An 18312-nucleotide genomic window follows, 5' to 3' on the forward strand; every position below is an offset into this window, starting at 1 on the left:
CCACTGAAAGTGCTACATCATTTCCCAAATGTTATCTAACTCACTTTGGTCCTATTCAAATGTGGGTTCAACTCATTGTCCAATTATAATACTTGTCTGAGATGCAGTCATGATCTAGCTACACATGTGGTTGTCATCCATTTGTTTTCTGCTTTCCCTATGTGGATTATTCTGCTAATCTCTTTTGAGTGGGTGTATAGCTCCTTGAGAAGGGCAGCTAGATGGTACAGTGGATGGAGCTCCAGAGGCCTAGAGTCAGGAAAACTCATTCATTTTCCTGAGTTCAAATCTGGCCTCAGGCTCTTACTAGCTGTGTGACCCTGGACAACTCACTCCTGTTTGTCTCAGTTTCCTCATCTGAAAAATAAGCAGGAGCAGGAAATGACAAACCACTCCAGTATCTTTGCCAAGTAAACCCCAAATGGTGTCATGAAGAGTCAGAAATAACTGAAACAACAAAATAAATAGCTCCTTGAAGGCAAGTATTCCTTGGCTCTTCACAGTGTCATCGGCAAACAGGTACATCCGGAGACCTCCCCATCCAAAGGGAATTCCCTTCCTGTTTGGAGATCCTTGTGACAGTAGCAGAAATCTTTGACAAACATATTTTTCTGCCTCATGCCTTGCTGAATAAAAATAATCGGGGGTCATTGAAGAAGGTTCTCTTCAATTGCAATTGCCAAGGAGACTTGCATGCTATTAACATATGTATGAGAGCCACTTTGTTGGGAAGGATAACCTAGGGTTATGTTTTACTCATTGCAGTCAAACCCAATTTTGTGACCCACAAACAGAAGATTAAATTTTTGTGGCAGTGCAGATGTGGCCTGTTCTCAAGAATTGTCTGAAATCTTGCCTCTGTCCCTCACTGTATGTTCATCAAAGATACATTTAATGCACACAAAGACCAATCTCATGAAGATGTTATAGAGATATAAAAGTAGGTATATGGTTCCGTAGTTGGTATTGTCCTCTCAGTCCCCCTTTTTATTTTTTTGGCAATGCTATTATTTATAGTACTTTACATTCTTTTAAAATCTTCCCTTTCTTAAAGTTATCTTGAAAATTCCTGAATGCCTTTAAAATGATCTAGCCTCCAGCAAGGATTTCTTATGTATGAGATTGGTAAGGACTAGTTGCTATTTCTCGTTTTATTTTTAAGTGCTGTTTCCAATTCCTTGTATAGCACAACAGAGATTGAGGTCTGTGGTAGTTCTATTGACATATATGATGAGTACAGGTTGCTATAGAAATACTGGCAGATCTGCTCCATTCCACAACTATTTGTTATCCTTCCAGTTTCATGCTCTTTGGGTTATCTGGTTTAGCTGAACCTTAACAGGAAGTTTTCTGCAGTTTCTCCTCCTCTTTCATTGCTTTTGTAAGGTGATACGCTAATAATGCCTTCCATTGTCCTCCACAAAAAGGTTCAACAAATTGGCTTGTAGTCTAACCTGCATTGCTCTTGGCTAACAGGTCTTTCTGCTTGGTGCAGTGATCAAGTGCTTGCTGGCTGAGATTCCTGGGTACTTTTAGCCTCCTTGTTTTGCCAATTGTTTTACATTGGTTCCATTTCCTTACTCAAAGGAAATCTTTGTCTTTACTCTTTCAGAGTAATAGCCATTTTCCTCCCATCAAATATGTCAAAGATATTCCTTTAATTCCTCTTTCAAATCTGATAAAAAGGCAGTGCTGCCTTATTCCCAAGACTCTTCTAAAGCAAAGGCCAATAGTGTGCTTTGTAGGTTGAATTCATATTTAATGAGGACTAGTAAGCACATGGACTTTTCAAAAAGTTTAATTGTATTTTTCAATGAACAAAAAGATCTGTCTTCTCTTCCTTTCACTTCCTCTCCCCCCTGCCATTTTAGAGAAGAAAAAAAAAAAGAAAGAAAAACAAAACCTTTTGAGGAAATTATTAACAATGCATCAAAATGATGTCTATATGTTAATCTCCTAATTCCTAACTGTCATAGGCATTCTGGTGAATAGGATGCACCGCTCCTGCTCTCAGTTGAGCTTGCTTGAACATGAGGCTATGTGGTCTCCCTAGCAGAGAGAAAGAAATAGGTGGCTTCTTACTCCTTTGTTCATTAGGAAGGGTCTCAAAGGGCAAGGAAAGGGCTAACACTTGGCTCTCCAGGGAGAGGTCCCAGAAGAGAAAGCTGTTCTATAGACTGACTGCTGCTGTGTCCTTGAGGAAGAAGGAGAGAGGGAGGGAAAAGAGCAGCATATATTGCCAGGAAAAGGGAGACAGAGAAAAAGGAGGCCGGGGGAGAGAGAGAGAGAGAGAGAGAGAGAGAGAGAGAGAGAGAGAGAGAGAGAGAGAGAGAGAGAGAGAGAGAGAGAGAGAGAGAGAAAGAGAGAAAGAGAGAGAGAGAGAGAGAGAGAGAGAGAGGGAGAGGAGAGAGAGAGAGAGAGAGAGAGAGAGAGAGAGAGAGAGAGAGGGAGAGAGAGAGAGAGAGAGAGAGAGAGAGAGAGAGAGAGAGAGAGAGAGAGGGAGAGAGAGAGAGAGAGAGAGAGAGGGAGAGAGAGAGAGGGAGAGAGAGAGAGGGAGAGAGAGAGAGAGAGAGAGAGAGAGAGAGAGAGAGAGAAAGAAGAGAACAGAACAGAACAGAAGAGAACAGAACAGAACAGAAGAGAACAGAACAGAAGAGAAGAGAAGAGAACAGAAGAGAAGAGAAGAGAACAGAAGAGAAGAGAAGAGAAGAGAAGAGAAGAGAAGAGAAGAGAAGAGAAGAGGAAGCCCTGTTCTGATCTAGGAGCAACTGGTCTAGATCATGGCTCTTAAATTGATAGGTCGTTATAAGCCATTTAAGCAACCCCTCATCTTACAGATGAGGAAACTGAGGTCCAGAATGGTGAAGTGACCCATCCAAAGTTATATAAGTGGCAAATACAGTATTTGTGCTCAGGTTCTGACTCCAAATCCAGAATTCTTTTCCCTCACTATGACACTTCATTACTCAGGTCACGTCTTGGGTTCTTTCTTGGTAGATTTTATTCCTATTTATTTCCTCATGAGGGTTGGTAATAGGCCATATTGTACCTTCTGCTTTAAAAGCCCCATGCCACACCTGAGGATCCCTCCTTTTTGAAGGATAAGCCGGTTGTGAATTAGGCTTTGACTACCCTTTTAAGAATAGGAAGCTGGCTCTGGAGTTGGAAGGACGGGATCTAGATTCTGCCACAGGCATTTTCTAGCTGTTTGACCCTGAGTGTGTCACCTAACCTGTCCCAGCATCAGTGGCTTTACTTGTAAAATGAGAAGGATAGGTTGGATGGCCTCCAAGTTTCCTTCCAGCTCTTAGTCTATGATCCAGTCAAGGAAGGCCCTGGGACCCTCTCCCCTAAGATCTGCTATTCTAGCAGAAATCAAGGTAGGAAAGACAGAGTCAATATTATTCCTTCTTCCTTTCCCCCTCCTCACCCTGCTGCCCTCTCCATTTCAAACAGCTATAAGCCAACTCATTGTTAGATTATAGCTAGAATATTGCCAAAATGGGAAAGCCACCAGGCTCCTAACATTCTATTTATCAATGTCCCATTTTTCAGTCAGTAGCCTGTTTAAGTAGGTCAAGTCAGTGCTGTTGTAGTTGCACACAGTGTCTTCACTTTATCCTGTCCACTAATTTGCTGTTAATGTTTAAACTTTATCATGACTAGTTGATCAACCAACTTCAAATAGCCAGTTAATTCTGAATTATTTCCAGTATTGGCAGTGTTTTTGTTAGATTTGGTGCTCACCATGCCCCAGCCCCTTTCTGACTCTCTTCTGAAGAAAGGATCCATAGTATAGTGAATTAGTAATAATAATGAGAATAATAATGTTAGCTGATATTTATAAAATCCTTTATGGCTTACAAAGTACTTTAGTTGCATTATATTGTTAGTGGCTGCTAGGTGGCATCATAGTGCATAGAGCACTGGGCCTGGAGTTAAGAAGACCTGAGTTCAAATGTAACTTTAAACACTTACTAGCTGAATAACCCTAGGCAAGTCACTTAACCTCTTCCTGCCTCAGTTTTCCTCATCTGTAAAATGGAGTTAATAATAGTGCCTAGCTCCCAGGGTTGTTTTGAGGATAAAATGAGATGTCTAAAATGCTTTGTAAACCTCAAAATGCTATATAAATGCTACTTGTTATAGCTATAATTTTTTTTAAATCACATTTGAGCCTCACAAAGCCCCCTGAGTGATAGGTAGCACCCTCTCTCTTACTGAATGGGCAACTGACACCCAGAAAGATTAAGTGGTTTGAACTGTCTCACCTTATGAGTTAATAGCGCATCTAGAACTTGGATACAGTTTTATGACATCACAGCTAGTGCTTTTCAATTACACCACACCGTCCTGGGCATAGGACAGGATCCTACAAGAGATGCAGAGAAATCTCAGATGTGGGGTCTGCCCTCACAAAACTTAGACTGTAGTAGAAGTCTGCTCTAAATGTTCCCTTTTTTTCTATAGTGAGTTAACATTTACAAAGGGGTGCCCCCAGGAATGAATGGCTCCAGTTTTCCTGTGCCCATTTGCCAGATGAGAAGATGGCAGCCCAGAGTGGTGAAGCAACTTGGACCAGGTTAGATAGCAAATCCGGGAGCCAGGCTTTAAACTCAGGCCTTCTTATTACATACCCAGTGTTCTTTCCTCCTACACCACACCATCACTCTGGACATAGCCTTGATCGTTTTAAATATATTTTCCGGGGACAATGAGAGGGAAGGTGCCTTCTGCTTGTCAGGTGGGAGATGCTTTAAGGCAATAGGATTGAATTCGCACCAGGCACCAGGGATGAGCTGTCCAGAAAGGGAAGAAGGGGGAGTCCCTTTATCAGAAGCATTACTGATCCTCAACTGATAACCTAGATTTACCCAGGCCATACCAGGCTGCCTGTCTCCCTTGTCCCTGCAGAAATGGGTCATGGTTTTAATTCCCAGGCACTGACTGACTTTAAAGGAACTTCTCGGGTCAGTGACCAACCTTCTGTGCTCCTTGCCTGACTCCTTGGTCATCTCAGTTCACAGGAGGTTTCTCAGCTCTATTTCTCTTATAAACAAAGAGGAGGGCACGTAGGTGAAAGGACCGAAAAGGGATTTCCCAGGACAATTTTGGTCTGCTCCCTGATGTGTGCACATGGGCCCCAAGCTCTGTTTTCCGTACAAGCCCTGGAATATGCTCACTAGGGCTCCCCATCTGGATAACAGATGGTTTGCCTACAGTGAAAAAGGCCAGAGAATGCCATCAGTCCTGGGGCTTCCCCGGTGATGCTAGTTTTCATGCCTTTGGCTCCAGCGTAGGTGGTTTTTAGCAATACCAACGCTACTAATGTCTGATCCCGGAGGTGACCCTGTGTTTTCAAAGGTTATGCCCGCAGGGCACACACTCTAACACATCCTACTAAGTCTGGAGGATTTCAGCTGTGCTCCTGGTCATAGATTGTCAATAGCTGCCCAAGGGCCAGCTGAGCTAAGTCAGTAGATGCCATGGCATAGGTGGTTTGGGGATTTTTTTTGTTTTGATTTTTGTCGAAGCAACTCATGAAGACCACTTACTGAGATGTGTGTATGTGGGATATTACTCACATAATAAAATCACAGATCCTGGGATAATCATTCTAATTTTAATAGTCCTTTAGGATTTACAAAATACTTTCCTCACAAAAATCTTGGAGGGTAGCTACAAATATTATCATCTCAATATTATAGATAAGGAAACTGAGGCAGAGAGTGATTAGAGTGATATACAGACCTGGATTCAAATCTCTGATCTCTTATTTCCTAGCTGTGAGACCAGAGGCAAGTTATGAATTCTTCATTTTACAGGAGGAAACATACCCAGAGAAAGAAAGGGATTTGTCTATGGTCACCCAAGGAGAATGGTGGCAGGATTGAAGTCGGGTTTCCTAACTCTCTCAGTCCAATATGTGGTTGGTTTTTTTTTTTGAGGCAGTCAGGGTTAAGTGACTTGCCCAGGATCACACAGCTACTAAGACTCTGAGGCCGGATTTTAACTCAGGTCCTCCTGACTGCAGTGCTGGTTGCTCTATCTACTGCACACCTAGCTGTACCTCCTTCCTCCAATATGCTTTCCTTCCACAACACTGACTCCAAAATTCTACCGTCCTCATCTCCCAGCTTTGTCTTTGTGATGTAGATTGATCAAATAGGAGGCTCTGACTCTTGGAAAACAGCTTCAGTACCTGCTATGGTCCTTCAAGTCTTTATTTCCTTCTCCAGCAAATCTTCCCCTTCTTGGCAATAAGTTCTAACAGCCTTTGGCCCCTGAAATAAATATCAAAACATTGCCAGAGTGAGGCCATTCTAATTTGCATGTCTGGGAATATTATCTTCTTATTTTTTTTTAATCATTGAGATCATAGGATTTTGAATTGCAAGGGACCAGTTCCATTGAGCTCCATGCAATTCAGCAGTGGATTTCTAGATATGTTTTATGTGTATCTCTTGTGCCAGTGAGTGAGATGAACAGATGGTGTGTGTGTATATATATATATATATATGTATATATATATGTATGTATGTATGTATGTATGTATATGTGTGTATATTTTAACATATATATTTATATTTTTTTGCTTTTACTCTTCTTTACCAACTTAATAGCCAAATGTTATCAAACAGAGAAAATCTCCTTTACATGAGTTTGAATCTATTTCACATCATGTTTTTTCATCTTGTGTTTTCTCCTTTATTCCTCTCATATTGAGGTTCAGTATTTTGATCAGTTGATCGATTTTCAATGGATGATCGAGTCTCAAGTCATGCTCTTCTCAGATTCTGAAAATTAAATCCAAATATAAGTGTTTGCAAATATCCGATCTCTTCTCAAATCCTCCTCCAGTGCTGTACAATCCCTGTAGAGGGGCCCATGGGTTCTCAGAGGCCCTGCCAATGGAATACAGGCCCCGACAAAGACAAGTTGGGAAGGCTCTAATTGTGTGCCCTACAGCAAACAGACCATGTGTCTGCCATCTTAGAACCCTCCAAGCTAAATCGACCACCAAGGAATGACTTTTTTTTGGCCACAGCAACTCATAAAAGGCTGTTTATTATGGAGCAGAGGGGTGTTGTTATCTGCATTGGTGGAAGGTTACACTGATAAAATTGAAGATCTTTGCAGTACTAAAATAAATGTCAGTTAATTCAAGGAATATTTTTAATCTATCAACAAGCACTTATTAAGTACCCTACTGTGTCTGGGAACTGGCGAGGTAAAAGAAATGCAACAGTTCCTGTCCACTAAGAGATAAATGTCACAGAACCAACCAACCAAGAGGAGAGAATATCCGGGAGTAGAGAATGACCAATAGTGTCAGATGTAGCAGAGAGGTTGAGAAGGATGAGGACAGAGAAAAAGGTCATTAGAGATCACTGGTGCCTTTGGAGAGAGCAGTTTCAGTTTAAGGATGAGGTCAGAAACCAGATTGCAAACAGTTGAGAAGGAGGAGAGAAATGGAAATGAAGTGATGGGGCTGGGGGTAGGTGGGGAGGAAGACAGCTTCTCACCCCCTCCCTTTTAGGAATTTAATCTTGAAAGGAAGGAGAGGTAGAGGATCATAGTTTGAGGGAATGGTCAGGTCTAGTGAGGGAGTTTTTCGGAATGGGAGAGATTTGGTTACATTGTAGGCAGTGGAGAAAGAACAGTAGCTAAATTAGGTAAGGACTGAAGATTGAGAGAGGTGATATTGGGGACAAGCTGCTAGGAAAAAATGAGAGGGAATGGGATCAAGGGTACATGTAAAGGGGCTGATCGTAGTGAGGGGAATGGTTACCTCTTCATCAGAGACTGGAATAAAGGAAGAGAAAATGAGGAATGTTCTCAAGGGAATGAGGTATTGAGAAGAGAAGAGAGAGCTCATGGCAGATGGTCTAAATGCCCACTGTATATTGGGTGTTGGGGAGATAAAAATCAGGAAAAAAAAAAGAAGTCCTCATAGAACATGTAGTCCAGTAAGCAAAACTCAACCATATATGATCAGAGCTGATGACATGTTCATCAATATTTCTGAAGACTGTGAGCTTATCTGCCCATCCTTTATGGACAGCAAACCTTGGTTTGGCTTTGATGTTCTGAGTACAGGAGACGGGGTCTAGATCATAGCCTCCTGATCATCATAGTGTGAGCTCCTGTAAAATGGGTTAATATCATAGGAAAATTAATATCAGAGGGAATTCACTGGATTCACTCATTGCGTGAATAAGTCAAAAATACTTCTGAAGCAATCATCAGAATTCAGTCAAACCTAATGAGGCCTTCGCTGCCTTGGGCAGGTGAGCATGAAATTTAATTTGTGCTCATTTACCCCAAATGGCAGCAGTTCCAAGTTTACTGATGTAGTATCAGTGTCTCTGAGAGGGAAACCCACATTTCATGAGATATTCTCAATTAGGCCTTGAGACTTCTCTAATGGCTGCCTCCTGCAGACTGCCACATGATTGCAGGTCAAAGGGACTGATCTGGGGGCACTCAGCACCTTATAGGAAGGAGTCCAGGGATCTTGTGCTTTATCCACACGCTGCCCCAGCCTGGGCAGTTATGGTAGAGTATCTGTCCCATTGTGATTTTCTATCATGTCCCAAAACAAAGCTAATGAGTTGGGGTGAGTGGGAGCAGGGAAGGGGGATGTGTGAGCAGGAGCAGAGTATCTGTTCTGCAGTAGTCAAAATCACATATAGATTGGCCTTGCCTCTTTTCTTCTTCTGCACTGCAGATAGCTAAAATAAATTAAGAGGGCATGAGAGCTATTTTGACAAATACAGGTCATTAGAAGCATACATTTAGAGTCCATCTAGTCTAACCCTCTCATTTTACAGATCAGGAAACGGAGGCTCAGAGTTAAGTGACTTTCCCAAGGTCATATAACTTGTAAGTTTCAATTGTGGGATTCAAACCCAGGTCTCCATAACTCCAAATCTAGCCTTCTAACAGCTACACCACATGTGTTATTTCTGTGCATGTTTCTTTTGAAATGGCCATCCCATTTTAGGATAGTTCTATTTATCAGGCTCCTGTGGCATGCATTAATAAGGAAACCTAAAGTGTCTCAGGTCAGTGAAGCGTGGCCGTTCTCTCTGTCTCTGGAGTAGTTTCTTGTTTCTTAAGTCCCGGTTAAAATATCTGTGGACTCAGCTGAGAAATTAGAGTGATCACATGCTCCAGCAGGGAGCCAGGACTGCCCTTCTTAAAGGTCCTGTAGGCTAAGCTAGAACCTGATGAGGCCATGATGTGGTTTGGTCAGTGGCTGTCCATCAGTTTCTCTTCATAAAGATTCTGCAGCCTTGTAGAGGGCAATGTGTCACTTTGTAGAGGATAGTAAGAATACTGGAGCCTTTTCAAATCCTGACTGAACTTGGAAGAGGCAAAGCTGCTGGGGCTTCCTGAAGCCGATCTGCTCCCCCAGCTCCAGGGACCCTCAGCAGCCACACATGCCAAGTCATGTGCTGGTTTCACGATTAGGAAAATAATAGAAACTTCAGGAAACTTGCTGTCCATTTTCAGCCTTGGAATTTCTACTTTACCCTCAATCATTTGGTGAGGGGGTGGAGGGAGCATAAGAATCATGATCACATTTCATGGAGGAGGAAACTGAGTCCCAAGCTAATGAATGACAAAACTCTAGTTCTCATGCCATATTCTAACATGGTTGGAAAGCTAACCTTAGCTTGCCACCCCCATCACCCAGCTTGGTGAATATGCAGAAGCAGTGTACTTGCCACTCAGAGAACACAAATGTACATGTATTTTTTTTTTAATCTTGTTTTCATACAGGCAACAGCCTCAGATTCCCATCACCACAGGAACGGGTGTTGTGTATCCTGGTGCTATTACCATGGCAACTACCACACCATCTCCTCAGATGACATCTGACTGCTCTAGCACCTCAGCCAGCCCGGAGCCCAGCCTCCCTGTCATCCAGAGCACTTATGGCATGAAGACGGACAGCGGAAGCCTGGCTGGGAATGAAATGATCAACGGTGAGGATGAGATGGAAATGTATGACGACTATGAAGACGAGCCCAAATCAGACTATAGCAGTGAAAACGAAGGTCCCGAAGCCGTCAGTGCCAACTGAGGAGTGTTTGCAGAATCAAAATGCTCAGACTGGGGTTTTTTTTTTTCTTCTTTATTTTTTTCCTGAACAAAAAAAAAAGTCTTAAAGAGCCCGCATGCATTTGTGGCTCCCCAATTACATCAGCAGAATGGTCTTAATTGTTTCATAATGTGTGAGACAGATGGAGTTTTCCCTGATTTTTCATGAACTTGTGTTTTTTTTGTTTGTTTTTTATTTAGGTGAAGACATATATTAAATATGAGACATCGGGACTTGAAAACTTATCTGAATCCATAGCTGTCTTACCAGTCTTACTTTTTTTTTTCTCTTTTGGATGTTGATAAAGGTTTAAGTTACTGTTTTTAGATGGGGTTAAACATTCTCACTCAGGTATGCTGTGCCGGCCTACAGGTTGTGAATGTGTTTTTATTCTGAATTACGTTAGCAAACAACTGCAGATTTCATCTTGTGAACGCGAGCAGAATGTCTGCAGGCACGCAAGCGCGGCTGCGTGCAGAGCACTTAAAAAAGGCCTCTGAATTCCATTTTTCCATGTGTAGAGTTGAACTTCTAACGTGCCAAACTTTTTCATCACTCTTGAATCTTAAAAAAAAATTTTTTTTGAAAGTCTTAAGGGAGACACTGCAAAGTCTTAGACAATCCTTTGGCATCTTAAAAAAAAATTGATAACCACAGGTTGTATTTTTTTCCTTTTTTTTTTTCTTTTCCAGAAAATGGTAAAGTACTCAGGAATCTGGAGACAGGATATTGTAAGGAGTGAGCTTGGTTGCCACCATGCATGTACCCAATTGCTTTTGCCTCTCACTGTGCCATCAGTGTGTGATGTGACATGACATGACATGATGTAATGTGATGTCCGCACAACAGAGCGATCACCAGTTATGAACAAGGCTGCTTGTCCCCATGTGAGGCTGCCTCTCACAACCCCCATTACCCCTTTGCCTTTAACCCTGGCATTCAGTCTTAAACATATTTTCTCTTAAATAATTTATTCATTCCAGAATGTCAAGGGTCCAATGATTATTTATTTTAAAAAGCATTGTTGGTGGCATTAACTTAACGATCCTTATTTCTACCCTTCTACCCTCAAGCCCCCCAACCCCCCCTTTTTTTGGTCCTCCATTACCTGCTACAGACATGAAAATGTATGTAAGGATTGTATGTCCCCAGAACATCTGGAAGTATTTCTTAAACATAATGATAATTCAAGTTAATTTTTTAAAGCCAAAAATATTTCTCCTTTACAGTAGGTAACTGGCTACTCGAAACCCAGGTATAGGCCCTTACAGCTGAGCAGGCTAGCCTTCTGACTTTCCATTCCATGTATGAATTCTGTGGGAGCTGATCTCAGCAGGGAGTGATGAGGCAGGCTTCAGGGCCCCACTAGCAGCAGGGCCAGACAAAAAAGCTCAGGAGCCAACTCCCATCCATGCTTGCAGGCTCCATGTTGGAGCTATGGGTGAAGAGTGAGCCAGTCCTGGCCAGCAGGGGCTCAGGTTTGTTTATAAAATCCCAAGGACAGGGAGAAGTCACCCAACAGCCTCCATGCTGCAAGCAGAGAGGTAAATAGTGAGTCAGGATGAATTTGGGGAATGAAATGTAAACTTTGGGGGAGCCAAAAGGAGAGGAGGAAAGGAGAGTATTCCCTTGTGAGAAGTTGCTGCTTTTAGAACCAAGATCCAAGAGCTCATGGGGAGGTAGAAGAATGTCTTTGGCTGCCTCCTTCACCTATGCAAATAAGTCACCCTTTCTGTAGCAAGTGGAGTGCACACACCCAGTCCTGTGCTTGTGTTTGTGTGTGTGTGCCCATGGGTGTGCGTAGAATGGGAGATAATGTGCAGAACTTAATTCACCATGCACATGCAGCACCCATCCCTGGAGAGGTCTCCTGCCTGGCTGGAGGGCCCCTGGGCTCCTAGTGATACCAGCTCCCTCGTAGGTTCAGCAGCTCAGTTCTCTGCCCACCCCGCTCCCCTTCAATTAGTGTGGTTCTTTTTGCCTTCCCCTCACTGTCTCCGCTCGGAAAGCCAATGACCAGGTATACTCATCCCCAGTGGGACAAATACAAGCTCATTACTAGGACATAGGAAGAGGGCTGTCAGATTTCTTGAGCCATCTCATCACTTGAAAGCAACCAGAGGATCTCTGTATTTATTTTCTCCAACCCAATAGCAATAAACAGGTCCAGCCGGGAGGAGCCTGAGCTCCAGGCTCCCGTTAGCTGGTGAGCGCTCTCTACAAGCTGATTGACATAGGTACTGATAGACAAGCTGTGTTCTTCCATCAGTTGGGGATCAGAACTTTGTTTGAATAGTTTTTGCTCAAAAGAGGAGGAGGAGGAGGAGGAGGAGGAGGATTACTCACTAAAGATGGACTATTTATTATGTCGTCTAACTGACTTATACAGTTGGTCACCTCTCCTTAGTTCTCTTTCTCTTACCCACCCCCTGCCCTCCCCCATTTCCCCACACCGCGCTTGCTCCTTCCTTCTTGGTTCTGTTGCGTAGGTAGAGTGCTGTATGGCTAGCATTGTGTCGTCTGTAATTAATTTTGCACAAAAGCAAACATTTAGAGTCGTTGGTTAATTTTGTTTTGTTTTTATGACCATGCCAAAATAATATTCTGGGCTGGTGGAGAACAAAGGACTGTTCTTTAGGACTGAAACTTGATTTTGCTCGTAGTACAAACACACACACACACACACACACACACACACACTCACACACACACTCACAGATGTTGTTTTGTAAGTGTTATAAGCACTGGATATAAATGGTATTTTTTATCACTTCTGACTAATGTGAAACTGTTGTACGAAAAATACATGAACAAAAGTCATCTGTTTCGACTCGTGTGGGCTTGCCCCGCAGTTGCCGGATTTGAGTCATTTTATGTCTTGTTATTTCATTTATTTATGCAAAATCCATGCGTGTATGAACACTTTGTTGGAGCCGCAGCCCCCGCCTGCCTTAGCGCTGGGGTTCGGTCACTTCTAGCCACGTTCTTCAAAAATGAAAGGCTATTCAGGAAGGATCTGATTGTAAACGTCTCATTCATTCATTGGGTCAGACGGGAAGGTTGTATCTGGATCTCAATGGTGCGCATAAGCAATTTATTGTATTTATTAGCCAACTTTGGCTCTAAATGTCGGTGGAAATTAAGAAAGGACAATCGTAGCGATAGCTTCATTTTGCTTTTATCGGGGCTCGAAACAAAGTCTTTTGATGAATCTACCATCTCATTTTAGATTTTTTTTAAAGTGTAAATATAACATAGGAAATAGAATTTTATTTTTGGTTCATGAATAATTAGTGAAGTATAAGTTATGTATTTACTTTTTTCTGTTCTGTATCCATGTATATTGGTCCATATTAAAAGCTGACAAGTCACTGTACCTCATGCAAATGCTGAATGATCAGAGTGAGAGAGCCGTGAGAGCTCAGGCTTGGACCTCTAGCTGGGATATCAAGACCCCTCACTTGGGCTCTCACTGAATTTAGAAGACACCGTCCACAGACACAGACTTATGTTTTGTTTAATATAGAAAGTTGATACATTGAAAATACCAAATTTCCAGGATAGCTGGTAGGAAACTCAATTTGCTTTGTGAATCCAAGCAGAATGCATGAACTAGTCCTGTTACTGTTTGATAGCAGAAAGCATGAATAACATTTGGAAAGCAAAAAAAAAAAAAAAAAGAAAAAAAAAGAAAAAAGAAAAAAAGAAAAAAAGATGTCTGAAGATTAGACTCATTAATAAAGCCCCACCCCCTGCTCTGCCCCCACCATACCCAAATACTGAATAGTTTGAATAATATGAGACTCTTTATTTCTGTGTCCATTAGTTCATGGTATTGTCATATTGCAGATGAAAATGATTTACACATTGTAAGAGGACATGTGGGGCTTTTCCCTATCACTTGGAATTGGGGCACCGGCAGGAAATACTCTTTTTAACCATTGTGCCATGTAGTTAATGGTGGGATAATATATACATAATATATGTATAGATACACATATATTCATACACATAGATACATACAGATATGCATATGTATATATGTGTATATATGTGTGTGTGTATGTATATATATACACATACATGTGTACATATTGCTTTTGTCCACAGACTTTGCCCCATCTCCTGAAATTATGTAATTGTGAGGGAGGGGTAGGGTGGGAAGTCTGTGGACAAAAGCCAGCAGGCTATTCCTGTGCTTGAAACAATGTGGTGTTTTTCTGTTTGGGACAATTATAAAACGTTTTTTGTTTTCAAAAATACCCAAATCATGACAAAATCTAAACCCCGTCCACTCCCATGGTTCTCCTTGGGGAAGCCCTAATCCCAGGAGGAGACTTGATCAGAACCCCCAGTGGGTCCTCCCACATCTGGTTCCTGAGCTTATCTAAGGAAAGGCTGAAGATGGCTGCCTTCACAACCTGGGATGCATTAGGCCTGTGGAACACCAGGGTATTTATTTATCAGAGGACCAGTGAGTTACCTTGTAGTGTCAAAGCTGAAATAAAAGACTGCATTCTTTCCCTTTGGAAAGGTTGGGGGTGAGGGGTGATGGGTTACTCCAAACATTCTCACCTAGGGCAAGGAGTGGGTGAGCCATCCAGAAGCTGCCCTGTTCAGAGCATGCTTCTTGATCCCCTGAGGAGAAACTCATTCTGGCCCCAGCACCACAGTGTAGTTCCCCCGCCCCTCCAGTTTGACCTAATTGTTTTGTAAGAGATGATTTTCCCCAGTAGTTGACAAGAAAGGTCACTTTGCCATTTGAGACCATGCAAGAAACTCTGTGCCCAGTGCCATTGAATTGCCCAAGAATTGCAGCTGGTTAAATGTAATCTGATGCTTTCCTGGGTCTTCATTTTTCATATAAAAAGGGACAAATGGTGCCCCCTCTCTGAGGGACCTTCCATTGGTGTTCATTTAAGAATGGACTTGGCACTCACATCCATTCTTCTCAAAGAATAATTGTTTCTGACCTCATCTGCCCTCCTACAAAGCACTTGTTTCATCGCCTTCTTGCGCCACCCCCGCTCCTGACATGCTTTTCTTAATAAATGAATTCTCTCTGTGATTCTTTTTGACCATGTTCCATTTTTCTTATACTGTTTGGACCCCAAGGTGACTGTGATATAGTAACTGATCATCAGAAATATCAATATGCAAACATATTTGTTTTCCCTTCCCCTTCCATCAGGGGCTGAGCCATTTGCTCCTGAATTCCTGCATTCTGGAAGCAGACAACTTTGGTTCAGAGGGCGGGGCAGAGTAAGGGCCTCCAGGATGGGGATGAAGGGTTGGGGGATGGGGGGGAATTGCTCATTGAAAACCATTTTCAACTTGATCAGGATGGCAATACACGAGCTAGAGAGCAGCTTGACAGTAGGGTGTGCTCTTAATTTCCTCTTTCTGAAGAACCCCAACTGAGGTCCTTGGTGCTCCTGGATTATGGGGAATGTGCAAATATTTCACTGTGTGTGTATGTGTGCACACTGTCCCTGTGCATTCTCTTTCCCTCAGGCCATCCTTCTCTCTGTCTCCCTTTGTCGTATGTGTGTTTTTGCTTTTTTAAAGCACAGGTTTTATTGTTACCCTTTTCTCTTCCATACCACCCCACCCCACCCCTCAGCTTGTAGTGTGATAGAATCCTTAGCATTTCTGTCCATTCATTATTGTATTTGCCATGTAAAATTTTTTTTATTACATTAAGACAAGCTTATAAGCTGTTACTACATAACTTATCTCACTGTAACTCTTTATTATTTCCTGACGTAATTTGTTTGTGATGTATATTGTGGGATTGTACTCTATGTTAATTTAATCAGCACAATTCACTGACATGCTGGACTGACATGCTAGCTGCTGTTTCCAATTGTAAAGTTTGTGTAGGGCTATAGGGACAACTACAACTCTGTTGTCAAGGTACTATGCTCTGGTTCCTATAGCAACACTGTGGGTGTGGCCCTGGAGATGCTAGGGTTGCTGTTGAGATACACCCCTCTAGCATATTTTAACTGGCAGATTTTCTTCATAGAAATTCTATGTACAATGCAGGTACCTACCTGGGCCCATGGCTGGTAATGATTTGGGCGTTTAGAGGAAAAAGATTAAAAAAAAAACTAGTGTCTATTGCTGCTTTGAATATGTTTTAAAGTCTGAAAATGTAAATAGTTTATCAAAAAAAGAATCTTGTACAGTCCAGTGTAAAGTTTTTAAATGAACTTACAGGTTGCCATCACATCTTTCTCACCCTCTCCTCTCAACACCGAAAACAAAGTTTGCTAAGGATAAAAAGCTATTGATGACAAAGTAATCTCTCAAGTTAAAACAAGAAAAAAAGAAGTTTTAAAAAGAGAATCATCATTCTTAGCTTCATTGCATAAACAGACTTCTTGGGATTTTGTTGTGCAGTATTGACGTGAGGTAAATTCAATATTCAATAATCTCTCAGTGGTACTTTTAAAAAGTCTTCTCCTCCTTCTCTGCCTCAGTAATTAATGGAAAAGACACAGTTGAAAGGCACACTGTCTTTATATATTCTGGTATATGTTGGCACCCCTGCTACATATTCCTTTTTTCTCCTTTCTTTTCTCCTTTCTTTTTTTTCTTTCTCTTTCTTTCTTTCTTTCTTTCTTTCTTTCTTTCTTTCTTTCTTTCTTTGCACAAGGTGCTTTCCTGATATGTTAAACATGCCACCATCCTCCGGTGATACCGTATAATATGCCATGATGGGGGTATCCCCCCCCCCAGGGGAGTGTCTATAAGAACTGCCTATTTATGCTCATTTACCTCAAGACTGTCCTCTCTACCCTTAATCTAGTCACCATCACTCCATCTTTTGTACTGCTGTTGACACTTACAAAATTAAAGATAAATTTTGTTTTATGACATCTGCGAGTGTCCTTGTCTATGCGACGCACACATTTCTACTTCTTGTCCCAATAAAAAATCAACACACAAAAACTGGAGTCAGCATTGCTGAGCTGGGTATCTAAAGGGTACTGATAGGTCATCAGCCTCATAGTAGCTACCTGGTTATGTTCCTCATCTTAGTGATAAAGAATTCTTTTAGGCTGCTTTGTCTTGAAAGGCATGCCCACCCCATTTTATGGCTCATGTTAGAGGATGTATATTTTCGCAGCAGGAAATGCTTGTGGATCAAACCTAGAGGAATAAGGAGATGATGTATATTTTTGACCCTTAGTGTCATAGATTCTCCACAGAGCTGAAAGAGATCTTACAAGTTCAATCTATACCTGAATAGGAATCCCCTCAGTAACATTACCAGCAACAGGTTATCCAACCCCTGCTGGAAGACCTCCCATGAGAGAGAAACTCACCACCTGCCAAAGCAGCCCATCCTACCTTCTTTTGGATAGCTCTATTAGGAAGTGTCTTTTCCTTCTATAGAACCCAAATTTGCCTCTCAACATCTTCTAGTCTACTATCTAAATGAGTCTCATCTTTCTTCTCCGTGATAACCCTTAAGCTATTTGAAGACAATGGCTATCATTTCCCCCACCCTAAGTGTTGCCTCCAGGCTAAAAATCCTCAGTTCTTTCAAGAGATTTCACTCTAAAGTATAGTTTTGTGGGCCTTTAAATGATTATTTAAGTTGTCAAGTGAAGTTAACAATACACACTCCTTTGGAAAAACAAAATAATTATGCCAAAATATGCAGTTGCAACACCCAGGAATAAAAAGCTGGGGGTCCTGGCCACACACTCAATGTACTGCAATTTAATATGGCTGGCTAATGGCTTAAATGGAATATTCTAAGAAGAATGGCTGGACTATGCTTTGGGTGTGCCTGGCAGGTTCTAAAACACTGGATTCATATAGCACTGGTTTCTAGAACAGTTTCTCAGCAATTCTCCTTTTCAGCTGGAGAGCTGGATCCAGAGGATGGGAGCTTTGCTTCTGTGGGGTCAATTTGCTATGAAATGATGTACCCCCAAATTCTTCAAGCAATTTGCATAAGATTCAGCTATGAAGTTACAAGGGGAGAATAGAGGTAGCGTGGCATAGTGAATCAAACATTGGACCTGGGGACATGAAGATCTGGTTTCTGTTTCTACCTCTGACCCTGACTAGCCATGTAACCATGGGTGAGTCATTTAAACCCTGTGAGCCTCAGAAAACTTGCTAAAATATCAACTTATTTATAGATTGATTGAGGTCTATGTTGGTAGAGGAAATTCTCACAA

At 41.9% G+C, this 18312-nt stretch overlaps 1 protein-coding gene across 1 annotated transcript in view; it reads left to right on the top strand.

Annotated features, from left to right (window-relative positions):
• Window positions 1–16993, top strand: part of SOX6 (SRY-box transcription factor 6) — a 520387-nt gene extending 503394 nt beyond the window's left edge. The window contains 1 exon segment of the mRNA XM_021005404.2: window positions 9790–16993. Coding sequence (XP_020861063.1) covers window positions 9790–10093 — 304 coding nt within the window. The 3' untranslated portion in view covers window positions 10094–16993.
• Window positions 16994–18312: the final 1319 nt, after the last annotated feature.

The sequence above is a fragment of the Phascolarctos cinereus genome, unplaced genomic scaffold (assembly GCF_003287225.1).
Source record: "Phascolarctos cinereus isolate Bilbo 61053 unplaced genomic scaffold, phaCin_HiC Scaffold_9;HRSCAF=440, whole genome shotgun sequence".
NCBI classification, from domain to species: domain Eukaryota; kingdom Metazoa; phylum Chordata; class Mammalia; order Diprotodontia; family Phascolarctidae; genus Phascolarctos; species Phascolarctos cinereus.